General features: G+C 36.7%; 1 protein-coding gene across 2 annotated transcripts in view; it reads right to left on the reverse strand.

The window, feature by feature from the left end:
- Window positions 1–9,354: 9,354 nt before the first annotated feature.
- pbx3a (pre-B-cell leukemia homeobox 3a) overlaps window positions 9,355–26,847 on the reverse strand; it is a 95,348-nt gene continuing 77,855 nt past the window's right edge. Inside the window, exons 6-11 of one of the 2 annotated variants that reach the window (XM_056457275.1) lie at window positions 26,166–26,195; window positions 24,751–24,916; window positions 22,639–22,716; window positions 19,693–19,802; window positions 17,171–17,260; window positions 9,355–10,112 (exon numbers count right to left, since the gene is read on the reverse strand). In XM_056457275.1, the coding sequence (XP_056313250.1) occupies window positions 10,020–10,112; window positions 17,171–17,260; window positions 19,693–19,802; window positions 22,639–22,716; window positions 24,751–24,916; window positions 26,166–26,195 (567 nt within the window). In that variant the 3' untranslated portion in view covers window positions 9,355–10,019. The remainder of the gene's footprint in view (window positions 10,113–17,170; window positions 17,261–19,692; window positions 19,803–22,638; window positions 22,717–24,750; window positions 24,917–26,165; window positions 26,196–26,847) is intronic. The other variant, XM_056457273.1, reaches the window with a different exon arrangement.

Here is a 26,847-nt window from a genome sequence, read left to right on the forward strand (position 1 = left end):
GAGAAGGATTAACTAACCAATCAGAGCAGAGTAGGATTAATCGACCAATCAGAGAAGGATTGACTAACCAATCAGAGCAGAGTAGGATTAACTGACCAATCGGAGAAGGATTAACTAACCAATCAGAGCAGAGTAGGATTAATCGACCAATCGGAGAAGGATTGACTAACCAATCAGAGCAGAGTAGGATTAATCGACCAATCAGAGAAGGATTGACTAACCAATCAGAGCAGAGTAGGATTAATCAACCAATCGGAGAAGCATTAACTGATCAATCAGAGGAGGATTAATCGACCAGTCGGAGAAGGATTGACTAACCAATCAGAGCAAAGTAGGATTAATCGACCAACTGGGGAAGGATTAACTAACCAGTCAATGCAGAGTAAGATATACTGGCCAACCAGAGAAGAGGGAAGAATTAATTGACCAATTGTATAAGGATTGACTGACCAATCATAGCAGAGTAATATTTACTGGCCAATAAGAGCAAAGTAGGATTAGTTGACCAATCAGAGAAGGATTAACTGATCAATCAGAGCAGAGTAGGATTAATCGACCAACTGGGGAAGGATTAACTAACCAGTCAATGCAGAGTAAGATATACTGGCCAACCAGAGAAGAGGGAAGAATTAATTGACCAATTGTATAAGGATTGACTGACCAATCATAGCAGAGTAATATTTACTGGCCAATCAGAGCAAAGTAGGATTAATTGATCAATCAGAGCAGAGTAGGATTAATCGGCCAATTGGGAAAGGATTAACTAACCAGTCAATGCAGAGTAAGATATACTGCCGAATGAGAGCAAAGAAGAATTAATTGACCAATTGTAGAAGGATTGACTTACCAGTGAGAGCAGAGTAGGATTAATCGACCAATTGGATAAGGATTGACTAACTAATCAGATCAGAGTGGGATTACTCGACCAATCGGAGAAGAATTGACTGACCAATCAGAGAAGCATTGGCTGGCCAATCAGAGCAAAGTAGGATTAATTGACTAATCACAGAAGGATTGACTGACCAATCAGAGCAGAGTAAGATTTATTAACCAATCAGAGCAATTGACCAATCGGAAAAGGATTAACTGGCAAATCAGAGCAGAGTAAGATTTGCAGGCCAATCAGAGCAAAGTAGAACTATTTGACCAATCAGTGAACCTTGACTAACCAATCAGAGCAGAGTAGGATTAATTGACCAGTCAGAGAAGGATTAACTGACCAGTCAATGCAGAGTAAGATAAACTGGCTAATCAGAGCAGAGTAGGGTTAATTGACCAATCACAGAAGGATTGACTGACCTATCAGAGCAGAGTAGGATCAATCGACCAATCAGAGACAGATTGACTGACCAATCAGAGCAGAGTAGGATTAATCGACCAATCTGAGAAGAATTGACCGACCAATCAGAGCAGAGTAGGATTAATCGACCAATCGGAGAAGAGTTGACTTAGAGCAGAGTAAGATTTACTGGCCAATGAGAACAGAGACAGAATAACTAACCAATCAAAGAATGATTAACTGACCAATCAGAGTAGAGTCAGATTAATTGACCACAGCAGGATTAAAGGTAATCATTTATTGTGTGTGTGTGTGTGTGTGTGTGTGTGTGTGTGTGTGTGTGTGTGTGTGTGCGTGCGTGCGTTGGTTGTTGGGTTGGTTGCTTAATTGCTGGGTTGATTGGATGATTTATTAGTTGGTTGGTTGACTGTTGGGTTGGTTGGTTTATTGATTAATTGGATGTTTCATTAATTGATTGATTGATTGATTGATTGATTGATTGATTGATTGATTGATTGATTGATTGATTGATTGATTGATTGATTGATTGATTGATTGTGTGGTTGGTTTGGTTGGTTGATTGTGGGGTTGATTGGAAGATTTATTGTTAGGTTGGTCAGTTGGTTTATAGAGTTGGCAGGTTGGTTGATCGTTTGGTAGATTGATTGAAGGGTTGATTGGTTGGTTGTTGGGTTGGTTGGATGATTGATTGGTTGTTGGGTTGATTGGCTGGTTGTTGAGTTGGTTGATTGTTGGGTTGGTTGAATGATTGATTGATTGGTTGGTTGGTAGAGTTGTTGGTTGGTTGGTTGTTTGATTGATCGATCGTTGGTTGATTGCTGAGTTGGATGGATAATTTATTGGTTGGTTGGTTGATGGGTTGATTGGTTGGTTGTTGGGTTGGTTGATTGTTGGGTTGGTTGGTTGGATGAATGATTGGATGATGGGTTGATTGTTTGGTTGTTGGGTTGGATGAATGATTGGAAGATGGGTTGGTTATTTGGTTGTTGGGTTGTTGGGTTGGTTGATTGTCGTGTTGGTTGGCTGGATGATTGATTGATTGATTGATTGATTGATTGAATGGTTTGTTGGTTGGTTGTTTGATTGATTGATTGATGTATTGTTTGGTTAATTGATTGTTGCGATCATTGGTTAATTGCTGAATTGGTTGGATAATTTATTGGTTGGTTGTTTGATTGATTGATGGGTTGGTTGGTTGGTTGGTTGGATTGATTGATTGAGTGATTGATTGAGTTGTTGGTTGGTTGGTAGGTTGGTTGGTTGGTTGGTTGGTTGGTTGGTTGGTTGTTTGATTGATTGATGTTTTGTTTGATTAATTGATTGTTGCGATTGTTGGTTAATTGCTGGTTAGATAATTTATGAGTTGGTTGTTTGATTGATTGATTGATTGATAAAATGATTGATTGATTGTTGGATTGGTTGGATTGATTTATTTACTCATTGATTAATTAGTTGGATTAACTGATTGATTGATTGATTGATTGGTTGATTGGTTGGTTGGTTGATTGATTGATTGATTGATTGATTGATTGATTGATTGATTGATTGATTGATTGATTGATTGATTGATTGATTGATTGATTGGTTGGGATGTTGGTTGGTTAGATTTATTAGTGGGTTGGTCAGTTGGTTGATTGGCTTGGCTGGTTGGTTGATTGTTTTTTTTGGTTGATTGATTGATTGGTTGTTGGTGTGGTTGGTTGGATGGATGGTTGGTTGATTGATTGGTTGGGTTGTTGGTTGGTTGTTCGATTGATTGTGTGATTGATTGTTTGTTCGGTTGATTGGAAGAATTATTGGTGGGTTGGTCAGTTGGTTGATTGAGTTGGCAGGTTGGTTGATTGTTTGGTTGATTGATTGATGGGTTGATTGGTTGGTTGTTGGGTTGGTTGATTGTTGGGTTGGTTGGATGATTGATTTGATGTTGGGTTGATTGGTTGGTTGCTGGGTTAGTTGATTGTTGTGTTGGTTGGATGATTGATTGATTTGATTAATTTGATTGATTGATTGATTGGTTGTTGGCTTGATTGATTGGTTAGTTGGTTGTTGGATGGGTTAATTGATTGATTGTCAGTTGGGTTGTTGGTTGGCTGGCTGTCTGACGGTAAATTTCAACAAATAAATTTCATATATACATAAAATATACAGCTAATTTTCTGCCAGAACATTATACATATTTGACTGATTTTAATCAGTCACCTTAAGCTTAAGTTACGACAATTTACTTAAGCCTAAATAATATAAAGGCAGTCATTTATTTATTTATTTTTGTAGGAGATGTGTGCTGCTGAAATAGAGTCAGTTGTGTTATCGTTGACTTGCTTTACTGCTCAGCTGTGTAGTAAATGTAGATCAAATGCAGTCTCGAAAGGTTATTTTGCGGCTTGTCAAAACTGCCGCACATAATTTCACGAGGGCAACAACTTGAGCTCAATTGACGCCGACACAGACAAACAAATCTCTCCCTCTAAATAGGCTGGTGAATTGCAATTAAGCCACACAAAGAGTCATACGCTGCAGACATTTCATCAATACGCAATCTGAGACTCTGGCGGATGTTTTGATCTTGATAAGCCGCGAAACGCTCGGCTGTTTTTCATGGAAAGCCGTCATTAATGCAGCGGCCGCGTTTTCTGACCTCTCGTCTTCAGCCTCAGCCCTTTCACTGACAGCACGGGGCTAAATAAATAATTAAAGGGCATTTTGCCGCTGTCAGTGAGATTGCATATTGCACCGTTGACATTTTGAAAACAAATCTGGGATTCATGAGCTATCACTGTGAGGGATCGGCGCAGGCTATTAGTTCGACTGACAGAAATAGACGTGAGATCGTGAAATATCGTCCTGTAATCTGGCTGATTTATGAGCGTGTGTTGCCGCTTCATCGAGAACCACCGCAGATTTATTGCCACTCAGGTGGAATTATTAATGAAGCTCCGTTTGCCAAAGCTGACGATGCCTTCTGTATATTGTGTGTGTGTGTGTGTGTGCGTGTGTGTGTGTGTGTTTGTAGATGCTAACTAATCAAACTCAGCACATGTTTTAGGCTTTCTTTAATTAAGTTCTTCTTATTTGATGTTGTTTTAAAGGGATAGTTCACTTAAATGAAGACTCTCTCATCATTTACTTACACTTTACTTGTCAGAAAGCCTTTTTAGTTTTATTTTTTCACTTTCAAACACAAAACAAGATACTTTGACAAATGTTGGAAACCTTTGACTTCCATTGTATTTGTTTTTCATGCTATGGAAGTCAGTGGTTACCAGTTTGTAACATTGTTCTAAATGTTTGCTTTTTTTGTATCGAAAGAAACTGTTGAATGAACGTTTTAACCACTTGAGTGCAAGCAAATGGTAAATACAGTTTCATTTATGGGCGAACTATGCCTTTTAGGGGTTTTGCAAGCATCGCAATTAAATGGATAATTCTTGTTTCTTGTAGTAGCTTTATTCTGCCAATAAACAAATTAATCTGACAAATCTTTCCTCATTGTTGTATTTTTTAAATAAAGATCTGAATCTATCTATCTATCTATCTATCTATCTATCTATCTATCTATCTATCTATCTATCTATCTATCTATCTATCTATCTATCTATCTATCTATCTATCTATCTATCTATGTCTGTCTGTCTGTCTGTTGTTCTGTCTGTCCGTATATCTGTCCCTCTATCTATTTGTCTGTCTGTCTGTCTGTCTGTATATTTCTTTGTGTGTCTGTATATCTATTTGTCTGTCTATCTGTATATGTTTTTGTTTGTATATCTTTTTGTCTGTCTGTGTATACATTTGTCTGTCTTTCCTCATTGTTGTATTTTTTAAATAAGTGATAACCTATCTATCTGTCTGTCTGTCTGTCTGTCTGTCTGTCTGTCTGTCTGTCTGTCTGTCTGTCTGTCTGTCTGTCTGTCTGTCTGTCTGTCTGTCTGTCTGTCTGTCTGTCTATCTATCTATCTATCTATCTATCTATCTATCTATCTATCTATATATATATATATATATATATATATATATATATATATATGAGCAATTCTGTGCAAATGTCAACCTTGCCATGAATTTTTTTTTTCAAAAGTTGTCACCAAGGTTTTTTAGGTAACCAGGTATTTTACAGTACTATTTTCAAACTATTATATTTGATTTACCAAAGTCACACAAGTGGCAATTTCACGTCTGTCACATCCATAACGGAGAGACGTCACATCCATAATGACACTTTTTCCTCATAAATGTGAAAATATAAAATAAAATAAAATCATTTTTGTTTTATAGTGAGCCGACTCTTATCCTTTTGATGATCATTGTTTCTTTTGGGTTGTGCAGTTTAATTCACAAAATTTCTACAAAGGATGTTGTATACTGTAAATCCTCAGACTTTTTTTGTCACATCCATAGCGCATGTTTATTTCCCTCATTTAAAGTACAAAACATGTTAACAGATTGATATTTTTCTGGTCCCGTAACTCTGTGGTCAGATGTTCTGGAAAATATAAACAAAAGTTTCAATATAATGTTAACATCTACTTTCTATGTGAGTTCATGTTTTGAGTTTTTACTGCAAATGTCACATCCATAACACTGGAATTACTTATACTCTATATATATACTATATATAGTATATCTAATTACTATATACTAATTACTATATATATATATATATATATATATATATATATATATATATATATATATATATATATATATATATATATATATATATATATATACATATATATATATATATATAGACCATTTCAATGAGGTCATGTCATTGGCCCATAAACATTTCCTGCTTGTGCCAAACTATTTCATAACTGTAACAAAAGACAATTCAATCCTATCTTAACGTTAAAACTGCTATCATAACATTATTTGTTAATATGTGGAGCTTTTAGGATTCACAGAACCCATGGAAATTAAAAACATCAAACAGGAAATACATTAGGACCTTGTTATTGTTTACGTCCCTAAAAATGTTTTATATATATATATATATATATATATATATATATATATATATATATATATATATATATATATATATATATATATATATATATACATACATATATATATACACAGTATATATTGTTGAGTTGATTGGATGATTTATTAGTGGGTTGGTCGGTTGGTTGGTTGATTGTTGGGTTGGCTGGTTGTTGGGTTGGTTGGTTGTTGGGTTGGTTGGTTGATTGATTGATTGCTCCACAAATGTATATAGGGCAACGTATTCTGAATGAGCCTGGGTTGCATATTTTTATCCGTTAGTGAACAGCGTCATTAAAATTAAAATGCATATGACCATCTAACAAACACAAACCATTTGTAATGTGTACAGAAAACCAGTGAAGTTTGTGTGAGAAGTTTTTAAACAGGCAGAAAGAATCTCAATTCGAAATGTTTATTGAAACACCATTTTTGGCCAGAAACAACAAGTATTTCCTTTATCAAAAACTAGTCATTTTACATGAATTATTCTTCATAGAGAGTTGCTCGCAGTGTGAATTCTGTTAATACATTAAAGCATTTATCATTTTTAAAATATGACAGTATGAATGAAAGTATATTAAAATGAAAACTGATCTGAATAGACTGTCATACAGAATATAAGTGAGGAGTTCAAAGAATAACAATCAAAAATGCTCTTAGTTTAATGTACAGATACAGTATATGTGCTGATACTTTGATTATTTGCTTGATAAATCATACATATATTTGGATTGCAATGCAAAGAAGATCATATAAAATATTGCAGATGTTAATAATTGTCACTGTAACTGATATTAGAGCTGAACAATTGGCTTCAGAAGTAAAATTCACATGCATTTTCTCCATAGACATGATAAAACATTGTTTAGCAAAGAATTATAAACCAATCTGGACTTAAATTAAATCATGGACTCACCGTAAGCTATATATAACAAATATTTTACAAGAAAGTACTATCACAGTTTCAAATTTACAATGTCATGTTTAATTCAAATGCACTAGTTGCCATTTCTATGTAATGTTAAATCAAATTTACTATCAATTTCTAAGTAAAACATTGTTTTTTACTGTACCTGAAATTATACACATGAAATCAATTCATTTATTATTAATAGTATTTTACTTCTGGAGCCAACTATAAATAATAAATATGATAAATACATGATTTGGAATATGCATGACTGCAATATTATTTCATATGTAATTTGTTAAAGTCTGGGTAAATCTAAATCATCAATGACATTTATAATCAATAACATCAATGATCATGGTAAATCATTAAAAATACTAAAAAATATTTAAAAAATTATTTTGGTGATCTATGAGAAAAAAAGTGGACATACGAACAACATGTACTGTGCACTGTAAAAAGGTGTTATAGTTATTGTACTTAAAAATGGAGTAAACCTGTTGCCTAAATATAAAATAAGAAACAAATTGACTTTACTTTAAAAAGTCGGTAAATCCATTGTGACTTGTTATTGTTCAGTTGACTTATTTATTCTGTTTACTTCTTTTTAAAGTAAAACTAATAATCAATAATCATTTTAAAAAGTTTACTCTCTTCAAGTAAAGTCAACTTACCACCTTAAATTAGTTTTCTTACTTTAAGTTGTCAACTAATTGCATTCAAAAAGTTTATTAGTTTTAAGTAGCCAACTTACCACTTTAAAAGAGTTTCCTCGCTTTAAGTAAACTAATCGCTTTACTTAAAGTGAATGAACTCTTTTAAAGTCAACTAATCACTTTAAAACAGTTTATTTAATTTAAGTAAAGTCAACTAATCACTTTAAAACTGTTTATTTACTTTAAGTAAAGCCAATTAATCACTTTAAAAGTGTTTGCTTGCTTTAACTCATCAATGGAGTAGAGTTTATTTACTTTAAGTAAAGTCAACAAACCACTTTATGAGAATTTATTTACTTTAAGTAAAGTCAACTAAAAGCTTAAAAAGAGTTTCTTTACTTCAAGTAAAGTCAACTAATCGCTTTAAAAGAGTTTATTTACTTCAAGTAAAGTCAACTAATCGCTTTAAAAGAGTTTATTTACTTAAAGTAAATTCAACTAATCGCTTTAAAAGAGTTTATTTACTTAAAGTCAACTAATCGCTTTAAAAGAGTTTATTTACTTCAAGTAAAGTCAACTAATCGCTTTAAAAGAGTTTATTTACTTCAAGTAAAGTCAACTAATCGCTTTAAAAGAGTTTATTTACTTAAAGTCAACTAATCGCTTTAAAAGAGTTTATTTACTTCAAGTAAAGTCAACTAATCGCTTTAAAAGAGTTTATTTACTTCAAGTAAAGTCAACTAATCGCTTTAAAAGAGTTTATTTACTTCAAGTAAAGTCAACTAATCGCTTTAAAAGAGTTTATTTACTTCAAGTAAAGTCAACTAATCGCTTTAAAAGAGTTTATTTACTTCAAGTAAAGTCAACTAATCGCTTTAAAAGAGTTTATTTACTTAAAGTAAAGTCAACTAATCGCTTTAAAAGAGTTTATTTACTTCAAGTAAATAAACTCTTTTAAAGTGATTAGTTGACTTTGCTTAAAGTAGTCAACTAATTGCTTTAAAAGTTTGCTGGCTTTAAGTCAACTAATCACTTTAAATGAGTTTCTTTACTTTAAGTAAACTAACCACTTTAAAAGAGTTTATTTAATTTAAATAAAGTCAACTAATCACTTTTAAAAGAGTTTAATTCACTTTAAGTAAAGATAGCTAATTTCTTTTTTAAGAGTTTGCTCGCTTTAAGTAGTGAACTATTTGCTTTAAAAGTGTTTACTTGCTTTTAGTAAAGTCAACTACTCACTTTAAAAGAGTTAATTCACTTTAAGTAAAGTCAACAAATTGCTTTAAAAGTGTTTACTCACATGTCAACTCACAAGTCATTTTAATCACTAAAAAGTGAGTAAACCTGTTGCTTTTATGAAGTAAAGTCAACAAATTGCTTTAAAGGCAACTGGTTTGCTCACTTTTTTAAGTAAAGTCAGCAAACCGCTTTAACAGCAACAGGTTTACTCACATTGTTAAGTCAACTAGTCGCTGTAACAGCAACAGGTTTACTAAAGTCAACTAATCGCTTTAACAGCAACAGGTTTACTCACTTTAAGTAAAGTCAACTAATCGCTTTAACAGCAACAGGTTTACTCACTTTAAGTAAAGTCAACTAATCGCTTTAACAGCAACAGGTTTACTCACTTTAAGTAAAGTCAACTAATCGCTTTAACAGCAACAGGTTTACTCACTTTAAGTAAAGTCAACTAATCGCTTTAACAGCAACAGGTTTACTCACTTTAAGTAAAGTCAACTAATCGCTTTAACAGCAACAGGTTTACTCACTTTAAGTAAAGTCAACTAATCGCTTTAACAGCAACAGGTTTACTCACTTTAAGTAAAGTCAACTAATCGCTTTAACAGCAACAGGTTTACTCACTTTAAGTAAAGTCAACTAATCTTTTTTTAACAGTGTGCAAGAAAACAGTTTTACAAGTCAATTCAAACCATAATATATATTTTCTAAAATGTTCACAAAGATTTTGAGAAAAGTGTCCCTCGTTTGCACAACGATGTTGGTGATGTTTGGTGAGGTATCACCAGTTCTGGAAAGAAAACTGGAGCCATTAATCCTGGGTTCATTTTTGCAGTGTGGTTCTCTTTTGGTCAAAGTGCAGTTTTAGGTCTGCTTCATTAGTTATCGCTGGAGATTTTGTGGCTTGTCCGGTTAGGGGAACTGGTCAGTTAGAGGTATCTGAGTGAATGCTGTTTGTTCCCTCTATAGGAGACGTGACTGATGAAGGAGTGACGGCATCATGCCAAACACCATTACCCTACAAATACACACAGAAAACATCAAGTTAAGGATGGGATGGAGACATTAGCTGCTACTGATTGTAAAGAGTGAGATTAGATAAAACATATCCACAAACTTGCTGTAGTTATGGCCCATTTCCACTGATTGGTATGGTACGGTTTGGTTCGGTATGCTTTTTATGGCCATTTCCACTGTCAAAAGGCGTACCGTACCGTACCGTACCACTTTTTTGGCGCCCTTTTGAAAGGGTACCAAACATGAGAAAGGGTACCAAAAGGTGGGGCTACACGCGCAGCTGAACGCTGATTGGTTACAGAGATACATCATGAGCTCGTGGAGCTAGCCAGAATGAAAACAAAGGAACCGCCATGTTTTTTAAATACACAGCCGAGACATTACATCGTAATACTATATGCATATAATAACGAGCCATGGATGACCCAAGCTCAATCAAACCTTGTCGTTGTCTTGACGTACAGCCACAAAGCAAAATCTGCCATGTCCTGTTGTTGTTTTATGAGGCCGTCTAAAGGTGCGAGTGGCGAGCGGTTTTTGCTTTCTCCAGGGAGCTCGCGATCACGTCTATATTTGATATAACGAACTTCATGAGCTGATGATAACAACATGTGTGTGATTATTGAAGTGTCTTCGACATCTGATCCTTTCAGAAAAGAAATGGACAAACGCGAGAGTGAAGCGCGAACAAACAAAGGAGAAGCCCGACAAAACTCATGACCAAATTGTTTCAGCAACCTGAATCACGAACAAACTGCCATGTTTATCATTGCCTTTTGGACTATTATGAAATCAGGATGACGGAATTACTCTCTAACAGAAATCACATGTGCTGGTGAAGATTAAAGATGCAGATGAGAGGTTTGCACTGTCCGTGGGTTACATGTTGCTTTTTGAACCCAAATAAGGACTAAATGTATACTGTGTGTAGTTTTTCTGTAGTTGGTAACATATCTGAGACTGTAATGGTCTGTACGTGTTCATTTAAGTTGCATTTATTTATTTATTCGATATAATTACAGACGTTACAGTAGGCTGTTTCGCACTGTCATTGATCTGCAGTTATAATCAAATTATGTTCATGGAAAAGTTAGTAATAAACATTTCTACACAAGTATTTATATGTGTAAAGCATCTGTTTTGTGAGAAGTGCTTCTCATATGATATATTTGTTTTATAATCAGACTTCATAAAAACAGTATCCAGAAACACTTTCATTGACATTCTCCATTTGTACATGTCATCAGACGGGGAAAGCCCCGCCCACTAGTGACCATCTCTCCCTCATTAGCATAGGGAGTTAGTCTTGTTTATGAATTTGCCACTTTGCTGACACACAGGCATTTGTAGCTCCGCCCTCTTTTGAAAAGAGCCCAATCTCATTTGAATTTAAAGTGACAGTCACCCAAACAGCACAATTATGATCTAAGCTTAAAAGGGGCAGTTTCAAAGAGTTAGAAAACATTATTTGTGTGATATTTTGAGATGAAACTTCACTCACACACTCTAGAGACATCAGAGACTTATTTTACATCTTGTAAAAAGGGGCATAATACAGTAGGTCACCTTTAAAGGGATAGTTTTTTTCATTTAATTTATTATATAGCACTTCAACTACCAATTTAAATAACTATATCATGAAGTATATAATTAGCATCAAATGAAATGACTTGTAATTTTGGTCACACCCCTGAAGAGAAGGTTGTGTAAACGTCAATAACAAATATCATTAAGTGTCCATGACATCTGAAGTTCTGTGTGGTTATTATTTTCTCCTGGTGTCGGTATTATAGTCAGGCCGCTTTTCTGTCTGCCTCAGTAGATAAATGAAGCTTTAACGCCGCGACTCCAGATCGACTCCATTATGAAGCCTGCCTTATCAAACCTCATCTAGGAAAGACGCTTTTCACATCTGTAAAAAAAAAAAGCTGCAAGCAATTCCAGTTTCATATTTTATTACAGCGATAAGAAAATGGACTGCAAATCCACCCTTACACAATGCACGGTTCAGATTTACAGTCGAAATCAGAATTATTAGCCCTCCTGAATTATCAGCCCCCCTGTATATTTTTTCCTCAATGTCTGTTTGATGAAGAGAAGATTTTATTTCAACACATTTCTGAACATAATAGCTTTAATAACTCATTTCTGATGATGTAACTCATTTCTGATTTATTTTATCTTTGCCATGATGAAAGTACAGAATATGTTACTAGATGTTTTTGAAGACTTCTTCTATACAGCTTAAAGTGACACTTAAAGGCTTAATTAGGGTTAAGTTAGGGTAATTAGGCAAATTGTTATACACTCACCGGCCACTTTATTAGGTGCACCTGTCCAGCTGCTCGTTAATGCAGATTTCTAATCAGCCAATCACATGGCAGCAACTCAATGCATTTAGGCATTTAGACATGGTCAAGACGATCTGCTGCAGTTCAAACCGAGCACCAGAATGGGGAAGAAAGGGGATTTAAGTGACTTTGACATGTGGCATGGTTGTTGGTGCCAGACGGGCTGGTCTGAGTATATCAGACACTGCTGATCTACTGGGATTTTCACACACAACCATCTCTAGTGTTTACAGAGAATGGTCTGAAAAAGAGAAAATATGCAGTGAGCTGCAGTTCTGTGGGCGCAAATGCCTTGTTGTTGCCAGAGTTCAGAGGAGAATGGCCAGACTGGTTCCAGCTAATAGAAAGGCAACAGTAACTCAAATAAGCACTCGTTACAACTGAGGTCTGCAGAAGAGCATCTCTGAACACACAACACGTCCAACCTTGAGGCGGATGGGCTACAGCAGCAGAAGACCACACCGGGTGCCACTCCTGTCAGCCAAGAACAGGAAACTGAGGCTACAATTCACACAGGCTCACCAAAATTTTACCATAGAAGATTGGAGAAACGTTGCCTGGTCTGATGAGTCTCCATTTCTGCTGCACATTCGGATGGTAGGGTCAGAATTTGGCATCAGCAACATGAAAGCATGGATCCATCCTGCTTTTAATCAACGGTTCAGGCTGATGGTGGTGGTGTAATGGTGTGGGGGATATTTTCTTGGCACACTTTTTGGGCCCATTAGTACCAATTGAGCATCGTGTCAACACCACAGCCTACCTGATTATTGTTGCTGACCATGTCCATCCCTTTATGACCACAGTGTACCAATTGTCTGATGGCTACTTCCAGCAGGATAACACACCATATCATAAAGCGTAAATCATCTCAGACTGGATTCTTGAACATGACAATGAGTTCACAGTACTCAAATGGCCTCCACAGTCACCAGAACTCAATCCAATAGAGCACCTTTGGGATGTGGTGGAACGGGAGATTCACATCATGGATGTGCAGCCGACAAATCTGCAGCAACTGCGTGATGCTCTCATGTCAATATGGAGCAAAATCTCTGAGGAATATTTCCAGTATCTTGTTGAATCTCTGCCACGAAGGATTAAGGCAGTTCTGAAGGCAAAAGGGGGTCCAACCCGGTACTAGTAAGGTGTATCTAATAAAGTGGCCGGTGAGTGTATAACAGTGGTTTGTTCTGTACACAATGGGATAAAAATATTGCTTAATAATTTTGACCTTAAAATGGTTCATCAAAAATTTAAAACTGCTTTTATTCTAGCCGAAATAAAACAAATAAGACTTTCTCCAGAAGAAAAAATATTATAGGAAATACTGTGAAGAATTCCTTGCTCTGTTTAACATCATCTGGGAAATATTAGAAAAGAAATTCACAGGAGGGCGAATAATCTCAACTGTATGTTTGTTATTAGATGCATTTTGCTAAAATGGAAATGGAGTTCATTTGCTTTCCTTCCTGGCAAACAGCTTCGTGTGTGAATATTAATATGAATCCATACGTTTATCTTTGGCTTTTCACAGAGGCAGCATCACCTCAGCCAGAATTAATCTGGCCTGTCGTCTTTGTGGGCTCATGGTTTGATCATACAGCATGTGTCTGAATGAGTCCAGAAGACCTGCTGTGAGGAGATTAGTCCTTCACCACCGCTTTCAGTATTCAGACTCTAATGCACTTTACACTACAGCTTTTGAGTTTTTGAGTCTGTTTAGATGGAAAGTGTCCATATATTTTGTCATCTGTGATACTTAAGGCAATACTTAATACATACGATGCAGAATAGGAAATTACAGGTTGTCTCAACATACCCTCACTCCCTCAAAATAAGTATTTGATTATCCATTCATTCATTTTTCTTCGGTTTAGTCCCTTCATTCATCAGGGGTCACCACAGCAGAATGAACCGCCAACTATTCCAGCATATGTTTTACACAGTGGATGCCCTTCCAGTACCGAGAAACATCCATACACACTCATTCACACACACACTCATACACTACGACCAATTTATTTCATCCAATTCACCTATAGCGCATGTGTTTGGACTGTGGGGGAAACCGGAGCACACGGAGGAAACCCACGCCAACACGGGGAGAACATACAGAAATGCCAACTGACTCAGCCGGGACTCGAACCAGCGACCTTCTTGCTGTGAGGCGACAGTCCTATCCACTGAGCCACCGTGCCACCCTAATTTATTTCAGTTTAATTTTCCCCTCGGGTAAATTTAAGGTGCATGAAGTAGCTTAAATACGCAGATATCAACAAATAAAAATAATATTAATTGTAAATAATAATTTGAGTCTGAAACTAAATTGGTTGCAGTGTATGAGTGTGTATGAATGTTTCCCAGTACTGGGTTGCAGCTGGAAGGGCATCCGCTGTGTCAAACATATGCTGGATAAGTTGGCGGTTCATTCCGCTGTGGCGACCCCAGATGAATAAAAGGACTAAGTTGAAGGACAACGAATCAATCAATTTGAGTCTGTTTAGATGAGTGAACATATATTTTGTCATCTGTGTTTGAATGCATGTTCAGAATGGGTTTTGTTTTTAAATAATACACTCGTCGTGTTTTAATTATGCTTCAAATTTTGCAAATTTAAATGGCGAATTCGAAATATGCCTAATTGAAACATGTCAGTTTAGTAAAAAGGGCCGTATATTGCAGGAATGTTTGGTTACAGTTTGATTTAGGGTGTCCATGTTACAGTGTAACTATACTCATTTAGCTACTATTATTTTTGATTATATTCAATAAGGCCATTCAGAAATTACAGGTTGTCTCAACACTAAATCACTAAACACCAATCATATCCTCTCAGCCTCCCACCCCAAAAATATATATATAATTTAATTCATTTTATTTTAATAACATTTTCACAAATTTGCTATTTTTTAAAAATTAAATTAATATAAATTAAATTAAAATGAAGCACAGATATACATATAAAAGTAATAATAATAATAAATAAATGAATATTAAAAAATAAAATAATAAAATAATATTAATAATTAATAATAAATACATTTATTTTTTTATCGATTTTTTTAATAAAATAAAATAAAATAAAAATGACATTTAAAAATTTAATTTAATTTAATTCACTGTATTTTTTCCCTATTTTCCTAAAAATTTTCTGTGGCAATTTGAGGCAATTCAGGGTGCATGAAGGTAGTTTAAATACACATTATGTTTGGCGTGTATAGGGTGAAGAAAGAAATGAAGTGCGGATCCAAATGCAGCATATAACAGAGATTTAATGAAACAAATTAACAATCCACGACCAGAGTGAAACACAAACTAGAATATATAGTCCTCCTAATAATTAGAATATTGACCACAGCAGTGTCTGTGTAAGTGTGTGTCCTCGTGCGCTTCAGCTGAGACCGGGGAGATCAGTGCAAGGCATTTTGGAAGTTGTAGTGTGTGGTGTGATGTGCATGTAGTTCATGTAGATCCGGTGCCGCTGGATCGCTGGTGCTTGTTACACAATATATATATATATATATATATATATATATATATATATATATATATATATATATATACAGTTGAAGTCAGAATTATTAGCCCCCCTGTTTATTTTTTTTCCCAATTTCTGTTTAACAGAGAGGAGATTTTCTCAACACATTTCTGAACATAATAGTTTTAATAACTCATTTCTAATAACTGATTTATTTTATCTTTGTCATGATGACAGTAAATATTATTAGACTAGATATTTTTCAAGGTTAACTAGGCAGGTTAGGGTAATTAGGCAAGTTATTGTATAACGATGGTTTGTTCTGTAGACTATCGGAAATTTTTTTTTATAATTTTGACCTTAAAACTTTATTTTTTAGTAAAATGTAAAATGTTAGCTTTTATAAAAAATATTATCAGACATACTGTAAAAATTTCCTTGCTCTGTTAAACATTCATTCATTCATTTTCTTTTCGGCTTAGTCTCTTTATTAATACGGGGTTGCCACAGCGGAATGAACCGCCAACTTATCCAGCACATGTTTTATGCAGCGGATGCCCTTCCAGCTACAACCCATCTCTGGGAAACACCCATACACACTCATTCACATTCATACACTACGGACAATTTAGCCTACCCAATTCACCTGCACCGCTTGTCTTGGGACTGTGGGGGAAACCGGAGCACCCGGAGGAAACCCACACGCAGGGAGAACATGCAAGCTCCACACAGAAACGACAACTTACACAGCCGAGGCTCAAACCAGCGACTTTCTTGCTGTGAGGCGACAGCACTACCTACTGCGCCACTGCGTTGCCTCTATTAAACATCATTTAGGAAATATTTAAAAAAGAACAAAAAAATCCAAGGGGGTTAATAATTCTGACTTTAACTGTATGTAACATAATATCGCATAATAATATTTATAATAATAATAAATGCACACCTCTTGAATAAATAAATAAATAGACTAAAACTTTATAAGATAAATAAATAAAATAACTTTTTGATAATGAACACAGGTTTTAGGGGGTTATAACAACATGAGGTTGAGTAACTAATTAATAACCTAATTTTAACATAATCTCTTTAAAACAAGAGGACACGTTTATCACAAAGCACTTAGTTAATGGAAATGGCATCAAGTCATAATAGGTTTTATTTAAATCAACAGTTTTGCACATATAATGGAAACGCCCCATGGTTTTGTTTCTCTCTGTAACTTACATTCAGGCCATGAGGGCTGTAAAGTGGGTTTCCTCGCAGACCATCACTGTAACCCAACGACTGGCCAATGGCGTGACGTATGGAGTCGCCCTGTTTGAAAGAAATGAATGTCATCAGTATTGTGTATACCATTACCATTATTCATCAATGTAGATTGTATTAAAGTAGCAAAAGTCACAATTATTCGAGCCTCCTGTGATGTTTCTTTTTTAAATATTTCCCAAATGAGTTTTAACAGAGCAGGGAATTTTTCACAGTATTTCCTATTATATTCTTTCTTCTGAAGAAAGTCTTATTTGTTTTATTTCAGCTAGAATAAAATAAATTTTATTTAAACCATTTTAAGATCGATATTATTAGCCCCTTTAAGCAATAATAGTTTTTCAGTCATCTACAGAACAAACCACTGTTATACACTGACTAGGTTTACATGGATATCAGTAATCGAATTATTTACCTTAATCTAATTAAGACAATAATATGTTGTGTATACATGAGTTGCTTTTTGAATGTTCTTTTCATGATCCTGTTTTACTTGGTATAGCAAATAATTTGATTAATGTCATTGCGTCACCACGCTATCCACGTTTTGGGTGAATTGCAGCTGTTTCATTTTTAATTTGTCGACTTTAACTGCAGTTTGGCACGTTCACTTTCATTCGGGAACGTTTCATGCATGCCCCCGTGACAAACGAGATATTGGATGTGAGGAAGTGCTGGAAGAGTGTTGATTTAATGGAATTTAATACCGCATGCCGTATGGGGAAAAAACCTCAGCGTTTCACGGTGTATGTGTCTGCGGTTTTCACTGACTCGGTAGGTGCAAAGAATAGTGTCAAACAGCCGCGCGTGTGTGTGGACTATCCTGTCGCAAAACGCAGCGAAAATCCTACATGATGGTAATAGTTTGATTGCGGTGTTTCCATGCCTGTACTGCACTTCAGTAATGCGCCTAAAATTGGCATCCTCCACATGTCTTAAATCCATTTCTGTTTAGTTCGATTATGACCTTAATAGGATTAAATTAATTAAGAACCGCTGTTTACATGGTCGACTCGTAATCAGAGTATTGTCTTAATCGTATTAATATCAAATTCAAGAGTTCACAGTTAGCTCATGATTTATACATTGCTTGTTTGGCGTGCTGTCCCAGGAGAGAGCCCTGAGCTCAAGAGATCCTCGAGCCTTTCATAGGGCGAGGGGAAATTGAGCTCAGGTCATTCTCAAACTCCCCTGCTGCTGAGGCCAAGGTGAACTTCCTGAGAGTAAGACATAAAAAAAAAGATTTAGGCTTATTTTATCTTTAATATAGAGCATATTTGGACGGTGGGAGGAAACCGGGGAACTCGGAGGAAACCCACACACTGAAAAAAATTATTCAAAGATGATTCCTTGGATTCACTAAATTTTTTTTTACGTTGAGTGGTTGTAAACAATTTATTAGGGCTGAATTTAAGCAAACAAATTAAGTTGAACATTGCTCAATTTAATTTGTTTGTTTAATTTCAACACAAATAAATTGTTTGCAACAGTTTTGCATGCAACACTTTTTTCAGTGCAGGGAGAAGATGCAAACTCCGCACAGAAATACCAGATGGCCCTGCGAGGACCCAACTCCATTGGTATTCTTGCTGTGAGGCCACAGTGCTAGTCACAGGGCCACCGTGCCACCCATTCTGGATAAAGGTGGAAGAAGGGGAGGAGGGGGGTTTTCTCCAGATGAAGATAGTTGTACACTGAAAAAAGTGTTGCATGCAAAACTGTTGCAAACAATTTATTTGTGTTGAATTTAAACAAACAAATTAAATTGAGCAATGTTCAACTTAATTAGTTTGTTTAAATTCAACACAAATAAATTGTTTACAACCACTAAACGTAAAAAAATTTAGTAAATCCAAGGAATCATCTTTGAATAATTTTTTTCAGTGTAGAAAGGAAATGAGGATATATATAGTGACTTGGGATCCTTTGATTGGAGGATCATGATTCAATTCAATTCAATTCACCTTTATTAGCTAATGTGGGCCAGCTGGGTCAATCATGAGCACGTGCTCCTCTCGAAATTAGTTTCAAATTAAACCTCACTTATTGGTGTCCATGTAAACGTACTCACTGACTTGTCTAATTACCCTAACTTTACCCTAATTAACCTAGTTAAGCCTTTAAATGTCACTTTAAGCTGTATAGAAGTATCCTGAAAAATATCTAGTCAAATATTATTTACTGTCATCATGGCAAAGATAAAATAAATCAGTTATTAGAAATGAGTTATTAAAACTATTATGTTTAGAAATGTGTCGAGAAATATTCTTTTTTGGGGGGGAAATATATACAGGGGGGCTAATAGTTCAGAAGGGTTAATAATTTTGACTTCAACTGTAATAGGGATAGGATAAAAAGCCAGATCTTAGATGGTGGAAACATTTCATCAGTGTTCAGGCAGGCAGAAGAGTGGTGTAGAATGCTGGTCTAGTTCTAGTTAAATAAAAACATGCGTGTGTGCGTGCACGTGTGTGTGCTACCTGTGTCTGTCCAGCGCCAGTGACCTGATTGGGCTGGTATGACCCGTTCAGACTGGACATACTCATAAACAAGTCTCCTGAACCTGGTAAACCATATGAACCTGAAGTACCTGAAGACAAACAGAGAGATGCTTGACAGTAAGTTTGTCTTTTTTATCATTTTATTCTATGATGTAAAATACAATAAATTCCTAAATCCTATTTTGTACATTTCTCTGTGATCCTCCTATATTAATATAAAGATTTTATATCTAAAATATCATAATTTAGACGCAGTTTCTGTGCTGTTTTTGACCCACGCATTTAAAGACTCTATCTGAGTGGGCGTGGCCAATTGTAAACGCCCACTCCTCTGATCAGTTTTGCATTGTCCTTCAGCTTAGTCCCTTTATTCATCAGGGGTCGCCACAGCGGAATGAACCACCAACTATTACAGCACATGTTTTACACAGCGGATGCCCTTTCACCTGCAACCCAGTACTGGGAAACACCCATACATGCTCACATTCTCACACACACACACACATACACTACGGCCAATTTAGTTCATCCAATTCACCTATAGCACATGTGTTTGGACTGTGGGGGAAACCGGAGCACCAGGAGGAAACCCACGCCAACACGGGGAGAACATGCAAACTCCACACAGAAATGCCAACTGACCCAGCTGGGACTTTCTTGCTGTGAGGCGACAGTGCTAACCACTGAGCCGCCTTTAATTTAATTGAATTCAATTTAATTTAATTAAAAAATTATTAAATTTTAAAATGTTTAATTTAATTCACTTTATTTGTTCACTTGGGTCAATTCAAGGTGCATGGAGGAAGCTTAAATACACACATATCAACATATAAAAACTAAATAAATAATAGTACCCCAATGCACACTGCTCTGATTGGCTAACAGTTTTGCATATTAACAGGTGTAAATAGGCAGTGATCTATAAGTAGGCGGGGCTTATCAACTTTATTACATCATAGAGTCGAACATTCCGAAACGTGTCATTTTTTAGACTGACTTTAACATAAGCTGATTTTAGAGTAACAAAAAAGGTTTGAGCTCTGAAACTTACAGGATGTTTTTAGAATATTAGGAGCTCTAATATGTCAAAAGATCAAGAGCATTTTAGTTTCTCAGTTCATGACCCCTTTAATACCCTGTAGCTATTGTAACATATGCATTTGGATGTGACCTGTAAAGTCACGTGAGTTGACGTCACAAGCAGGTGGCGCATGTAAGGAAGTTAGTGTGTGCAAGTGAATAATAAAGAGCCATGTTTCCTCCAGCATGCGAGTCTATTGTCATCATCACAGAAATACATAAACATCACAGCTATATAGACAATTCAAAACTTATTTGGGACTACATAGGTCATTGGGACATTATTAAAACAGGAAAACTTATGTATTACAGTTTTTTACAGATGCTAGGGCACATTTCTCAATACTTAGTTCACTTTTGCAGAACTCCTGACACAGTGAGCACAACAGAAGTCTGTGTGGGCTAAACTGAGGATCAATTCTCATTGTTTTGGCACTAAATGCATTCATTCATTCATTTTCTTTTCGGCTTAGTCCCTTTATTAATCTGGGGTCGCCACAGCGGAATGAACCGCCAAATCATCCAACATTTGTTTTATGCAGTGGATGCCTTTCCAGCTGCAACCCATCACTGGGAAACACATACGCACTTATTCACACACATACACAACGGACAATTTAGCCTACCCAATTAACCTGTACCACATGTTTTAGGACTGTGGGGGAAACCGGAGCACCCGGAGGAAACCCACGTGAACGCAGGGAGAACATGCAAACTCCACACAGAAATGCCAACTGACCCAGCCGAGGCTCGAACCAGCGATCTTCTTGCTGTGAGGCAACAGCACTACCTACTGCGCCACTGCGTTGCCCCTAAATGCATTCAATGTCTTCAATAATCTCTCAAATTTCATCAATTCTTTTCTCACTCAGACACAACAGCTGCCAAAAATCTGTGTAGGTACAGGACATTTCACACGTGCTCACATACTGTGTTCAAAACTGTTAAACTCATGTTCAAAACAAGAACATAATGAAAACCTGAATAAGACAGCACAATTCAACAGCGATGTTTTATTGGAACATATTTCACATCTAAAAATGCAGGTAAACCAGCCAGATTAGCATTACTGTTGTATCTGTGTCAGTGGATGGTGTGGAGACAAATTCTTGTATTTTGGAATTACTAAAAATAAATAATCGAAATAAAATATTGAGGAATTCTGCATCATGTCTGATTGATTCCAGTAACATATATTGCAGTTATAAACAGAGATGTGTCCTTGTTTTACACAAGAAAACACTGTGTGATGCTGCATGTTGTTAGTGTTTTTAGCTCAATGTTTTGTGGGTGACAAAGTGTGTATGTCGGCTGTCAACCTTTGCTAGTGTTCTGTTAGAGTGAGTTTATTTGAGACCTGAATCAAGTGTTTTGGTAGTTGTAGTGTCTTTTGAATGTGAACTGCTTTGCCAGGCTGAAAGTCGGGTAGGAGAAATGTGTGAAGAGTTTTGCAGAAGTGACCTAAGTATTGAGAAATGTGTCCTAGCGTCTGTAAAAAACTGTGACTAGCTGCTTTCACAGCCTCATTGTGTTGATAATCAAATGACATATTCTGTTAATGAAGCCAAAAGTCATACAGTGGTATTATAGTTTGTTTATAGCTGACATTTAGCTATCTATATGCATGCTTTACAATTCATAAATATTTTGCTCATTTTTGCTTATCACAAAGCTTATGTTCTGTGTTATTGACAAGAGATGCTCACTTACAAAAGGGTCATCAGTGCGATGCTATATATGCATATTCACTAATAAACACACACTCACAAACAGGAAGGACAGGAAGACAGACGGAGGAATGATAATCTAATGATAATGAATGATCACAGGAAGAGTCTGCCGTACCAGTGAACATGTTGTTTAACAGGTTGTTTTTATCTTCTGCTGCGTCCAGTTGAAACTCTTCATCTTTCATCTGAAAACCTGTAGAGAAGATGATAGACAGAACGCTTTTAATACTCAGTTTAGTTTGTATTTTTAAATTAGTTTTAGAAATATGTGTCAGCATGAAATCAGCATTTACTTTTCTTATTTTTAAATATATAGTAGTGATTGTTATAAACAATGTGCTGTGTCTTTGCACCTCATTATTTAGTTAAAATATATTTGCCCTCAATTTTAATCAAACACCATAGCCTTCCCTCCCCTCTCAAAATGACTTAACTTCTGGTCACATGTAATGCCTTTAGGGCGGAGCTATCAGTCAGTTAGAGTGAAGCTCTCAGTGAATATGGGGGCAATCGGTCATTTGGGGGGCTATAAGTGATTTAGAGCGAGACTAACAGTGATTTACGGTGACTATCAGTCATTTAGGGTGGGACTATCAGTCATTTAGGGTGGGACTATCAGTCATTTAGGGCGGGGCTATCAGTCATTTAGGGCAGGACAATTAGTCATTTAGGGCGGGGCTATCAGTCCTTAAGGGCGGGGCTATCACTCATTTAAGGTGGGGCTATCAGTCCTTTAGGGTGGAGCTTTCTGTCTTTTAGGGTGGGACTATCAGTCATCAGTCTTTTAAGGCGGGGCTTTTAGTCATTTAGAGTGGAGCTTTCAGTCCTTTAGGGTGGGACTATCAGTCATTAGTCTTGTAAGGCGGGGCTATTAGTCCTTTAGGGTGGACCTTTCAGTCTTTTAGGGTGGAGCTATCAGTCCTTTAGGGTTGGGCTATCAGTCCTTTAGGGCAAGGGTATCAGTCCTTTAGGGCAAGGGTATCAGTCCTTTAGGGTGGGGCTATCAGTCCTTTAGGGTGAGACTATCCGTCCTATAGGGTGGGGCTATCAATCCTTTAGGGTGGGACTATCAGTCCTTTAGGGTGGAGCTTTCAGTCCTTTAGAGTGGAGTTTTCAATCCTTTAGGGTGGGACTATCAGTCTTTTAGGGTGGGGCTATCAGTCCTTTAGGGTGAAGCTTTCAATCCTTTAGGAAGAGGCTATCAGTCCTTTAGGGTGGAGCTTTCAATCCTTTAGGAAGAGGCTATCAGTCCTTTAGGGTGGAGCTTTCAGTCCTTTAGGAAGAGGTTATCAGTCCTTTAGGGTGGAGCTTTCAGTCCTTCAGGAAGACGTTATCAGTCCTTTAGGGTGGAGCTTTCAGTCCTTTAGGAAGACGTTATCAGTCCTTTTGGGTGGAGTTTCAGTCCTTTAGGAGGAGGTTATCAGTCCTTTTAAGTGGAGCTTTCAGTGCTTTAGGAGGTGGTTATCAGTCCTTTTGGGTGGAGCTTTCAGTCCTTTAGGAAGACGTTATCAGTCCTTTTGGGTGGAGTTTCAGTCCTTTAGGAGGAGGTTATCAGTCCTTTTGGGTGGAGTTTCAGTCCTTTAGGAAGAGGTTATCAGTCCTTTTAAGTGGAGCTTTCAGTGTTTTAGGAGGAGGTTATCAGTCCTTTTGGGTGGAGCTTTCAGTGCTTTAGGAGGAGGTTATCAGTCCTTTTGGGTGGAGTTTCAGTCCTTTAGAAGGAGGTTATCAGTCCTTTAGGGTGGAGCTTTCAGTGCTTTAGGAGGAGGTTATCAGTCCTTTTGGGTGGAGTTTCAGTCCTTTAGAAGGAGGTTATCAGTCCTTTAGGGTGGAGCTTTCAATCCTTTAGGAAGAGGTTATCAGTCCTTTAGGGTGGAGCTTTCAGTCCTTTAGGAAGACGTTATCAGTCCTTTTGGGTGGAGTTTCAGTCCTTTAGGAGGAGGTTATCAGTCCTTTTGGGTGGAGCTTTCAGTGCTTTAAGAGGAGGTTATCAGTCCTTTTGGGTGGAGTTTCAGTCCTTTAGTGTGAGGGTATCAGTCCTTTTGTGCGGAGCTATCAGTCCTTTAGGGCGGGGCTATCAGTCCTTTAGGGCGGGGCTATCAGTAATCAGTCTTTAAAGGTGAGGCAATCAGTCCTTTAAGGTGGGAACCGTTTCAATAGGAAAACAGTTTTTTCAGAAACCCTTTCATTTGGATGTATGTCATTTCCGTTTAATGTTGTGTGTGTATACCGGAGCTGGGTGTTGCGGGTGAGTTGTTCTGGCTGTTTTGTACTGCAGCCGCTACAGCCTGAGCCGCTGTCACTGCCGTCTTTGCTGCGTACAGATTCGCCTCCTCCTGGAACTTTCCGATGTTCTTCTTATAGCGAATGCGCTTATTACCAAACCAGTTAGACACCTGAGAGAGAGGCAGAAAGAGAAACAAATGCAGATCAATATTAGAAAAAAAATTATTTCTCCCCAAATTAAAAAAATAATCAATAAATAAAAATAATATAAGTGATTAATGTGAAATTCCATGTTTTAATGCTTAATAAGGCTCACCGAGGATGGTTTTTTCATGAAAAATGCAGTAAATTCAGTAATATCATGACATATTATTACAACTTGAAAGAGGTATGTTGTTTTTGATTACGTGTTAAAATCTGATTTATTTCAATGATTTAAAACTGAATTTTCAGTGTCACACGGTCCTTCATCATTCTATTATAATGAGTTGATGATACAAAAACAGTATTTGCATTTGTGACAATATTTTGAATTCAAATGAATCATATTTTCCCTCAGTAATGAAAACAAGTTACCCTGACACATGGTTTCACTAATGTTAGGTTTATAGTCAATAAAAAAACATGTTTTTACTCCAAACTTCAATAAAATATGAGTTTAAACAAAACAACCATGCATGCATTTTTACACATGTTTTACAGCGACTGGTATTCTCATACTACTGTAGGACATTGTAAATGGACCAACCTTTAGCAAAAGCATATTAACGGTGTCAGAAACTCAGACATATTCAAATTACATCCACCCCGAGCTATGGTTCCTTCATAAAATATCTCCAAACAATCCTTAAACTGCCAATGGGGTACCGGATGGTTCAAGAAGCGCTATAAAAAAAACGCCTCGCTCATATCATAATCTCTGGATCCAATAAAAAAACACCCAGAAGACATGAGCAAAATATACATATTATCGTCCTCATAATGTTTGCATTGGCTGGATGTCTTATTTTAAGTTTTGCATTGAATAAATGACAGTATTATGTTCTGTTTGTTATTCGGCCACTGTTTGTTATTCTGTGTGGAGTTTGCATGCTCTCCCCGTGTTGGTGTGGGTTTCCTCCGGGTGCTCCGGTTCCCCCCACAGTCCAAACACATGCGCTATAGGTTTGAATAAACTAAATTGGCCGTGGTGTATGAGTGTGAATAAGTGTGTATTGGTCGCATATATCAAGCAGGCAGCAGGATAGTAGTTAATACTGTAAATATTGCTGCAAAATTTGAGAAAACACCACCAATATTATTCATTTTAGATGCTAATAATGTAATTTGGGGCTGTTTTGTTTCTGTTTTGAGCACACAGAGACACAGTGACAGACAACACAGCGGACGGACTGACAGACGATGTTTTAATGAACATACCTGTGACACAGTGATGGTGCTTCCCTTCCCCTGAGGGCACAAAAACAAGGGGCTTTTTTACAGAGACCACCTCTTGTACACACCCAACCGTTACACAGACATAAACCATAAAAGCGGCTCACGTTCAGTTTCATCTGTGCCCAGATCTGTGCAGCACAACAGTCCAATTCTGGAGGTAAAAATACCATTTTGGAGGGGTTTTTGTTGAAAAGTGCTACTTTTTCATGATCTTATGCGAGCTTAGGGTTGATGTGGGATTCATTTTGAAATGATTTCGCTGCTACTAGTGAATTTCTAAATAATAAAAATGCTAAAATCTAAACAATAAAATGTTTGTTTGCTATGATCTGTAATACCTGAGCAGCTGGTTCGAGTCCCGGCTGGATCAGTTGGCATTTCTGTGTGAAGTTCGCGTGTTCTCCCTGTGTTGGCGTGGGTTTCCTCCGGGTGCTCCGGTGTCCCCCAAACACATGCACTATAGGTGAATTGGGTAAACTAAATTGACCTTAGTGTATGAGTGTGTGTGTGTGAACGCAAGCGTGTATGGGTGTTTCCCAGTAATGGGTTGCTGCTGGAAGGGCATCCGCTGCGTAAAACATATGCTGGAATAGTTGGCAGTTCATTCTGCTGTGGCTACCCCTGATAAATAAAGGGACTAAGCTAAAGGAAAATGAATGAATGA

The sequence above is a fragment of the Danio aesculapii genome, chromosome 5, assembly GCF_903798145.1.
Source record: "Danio aesculapii chromosome 5, fDanAes4.1, whole genome shotgun sequence".
Lineage (NCBI taxonomy): Eukaryota > Metazoa > Chordata > Actinopteri > Cypriniformes > Danionidae > Danio > Danio aesculapii.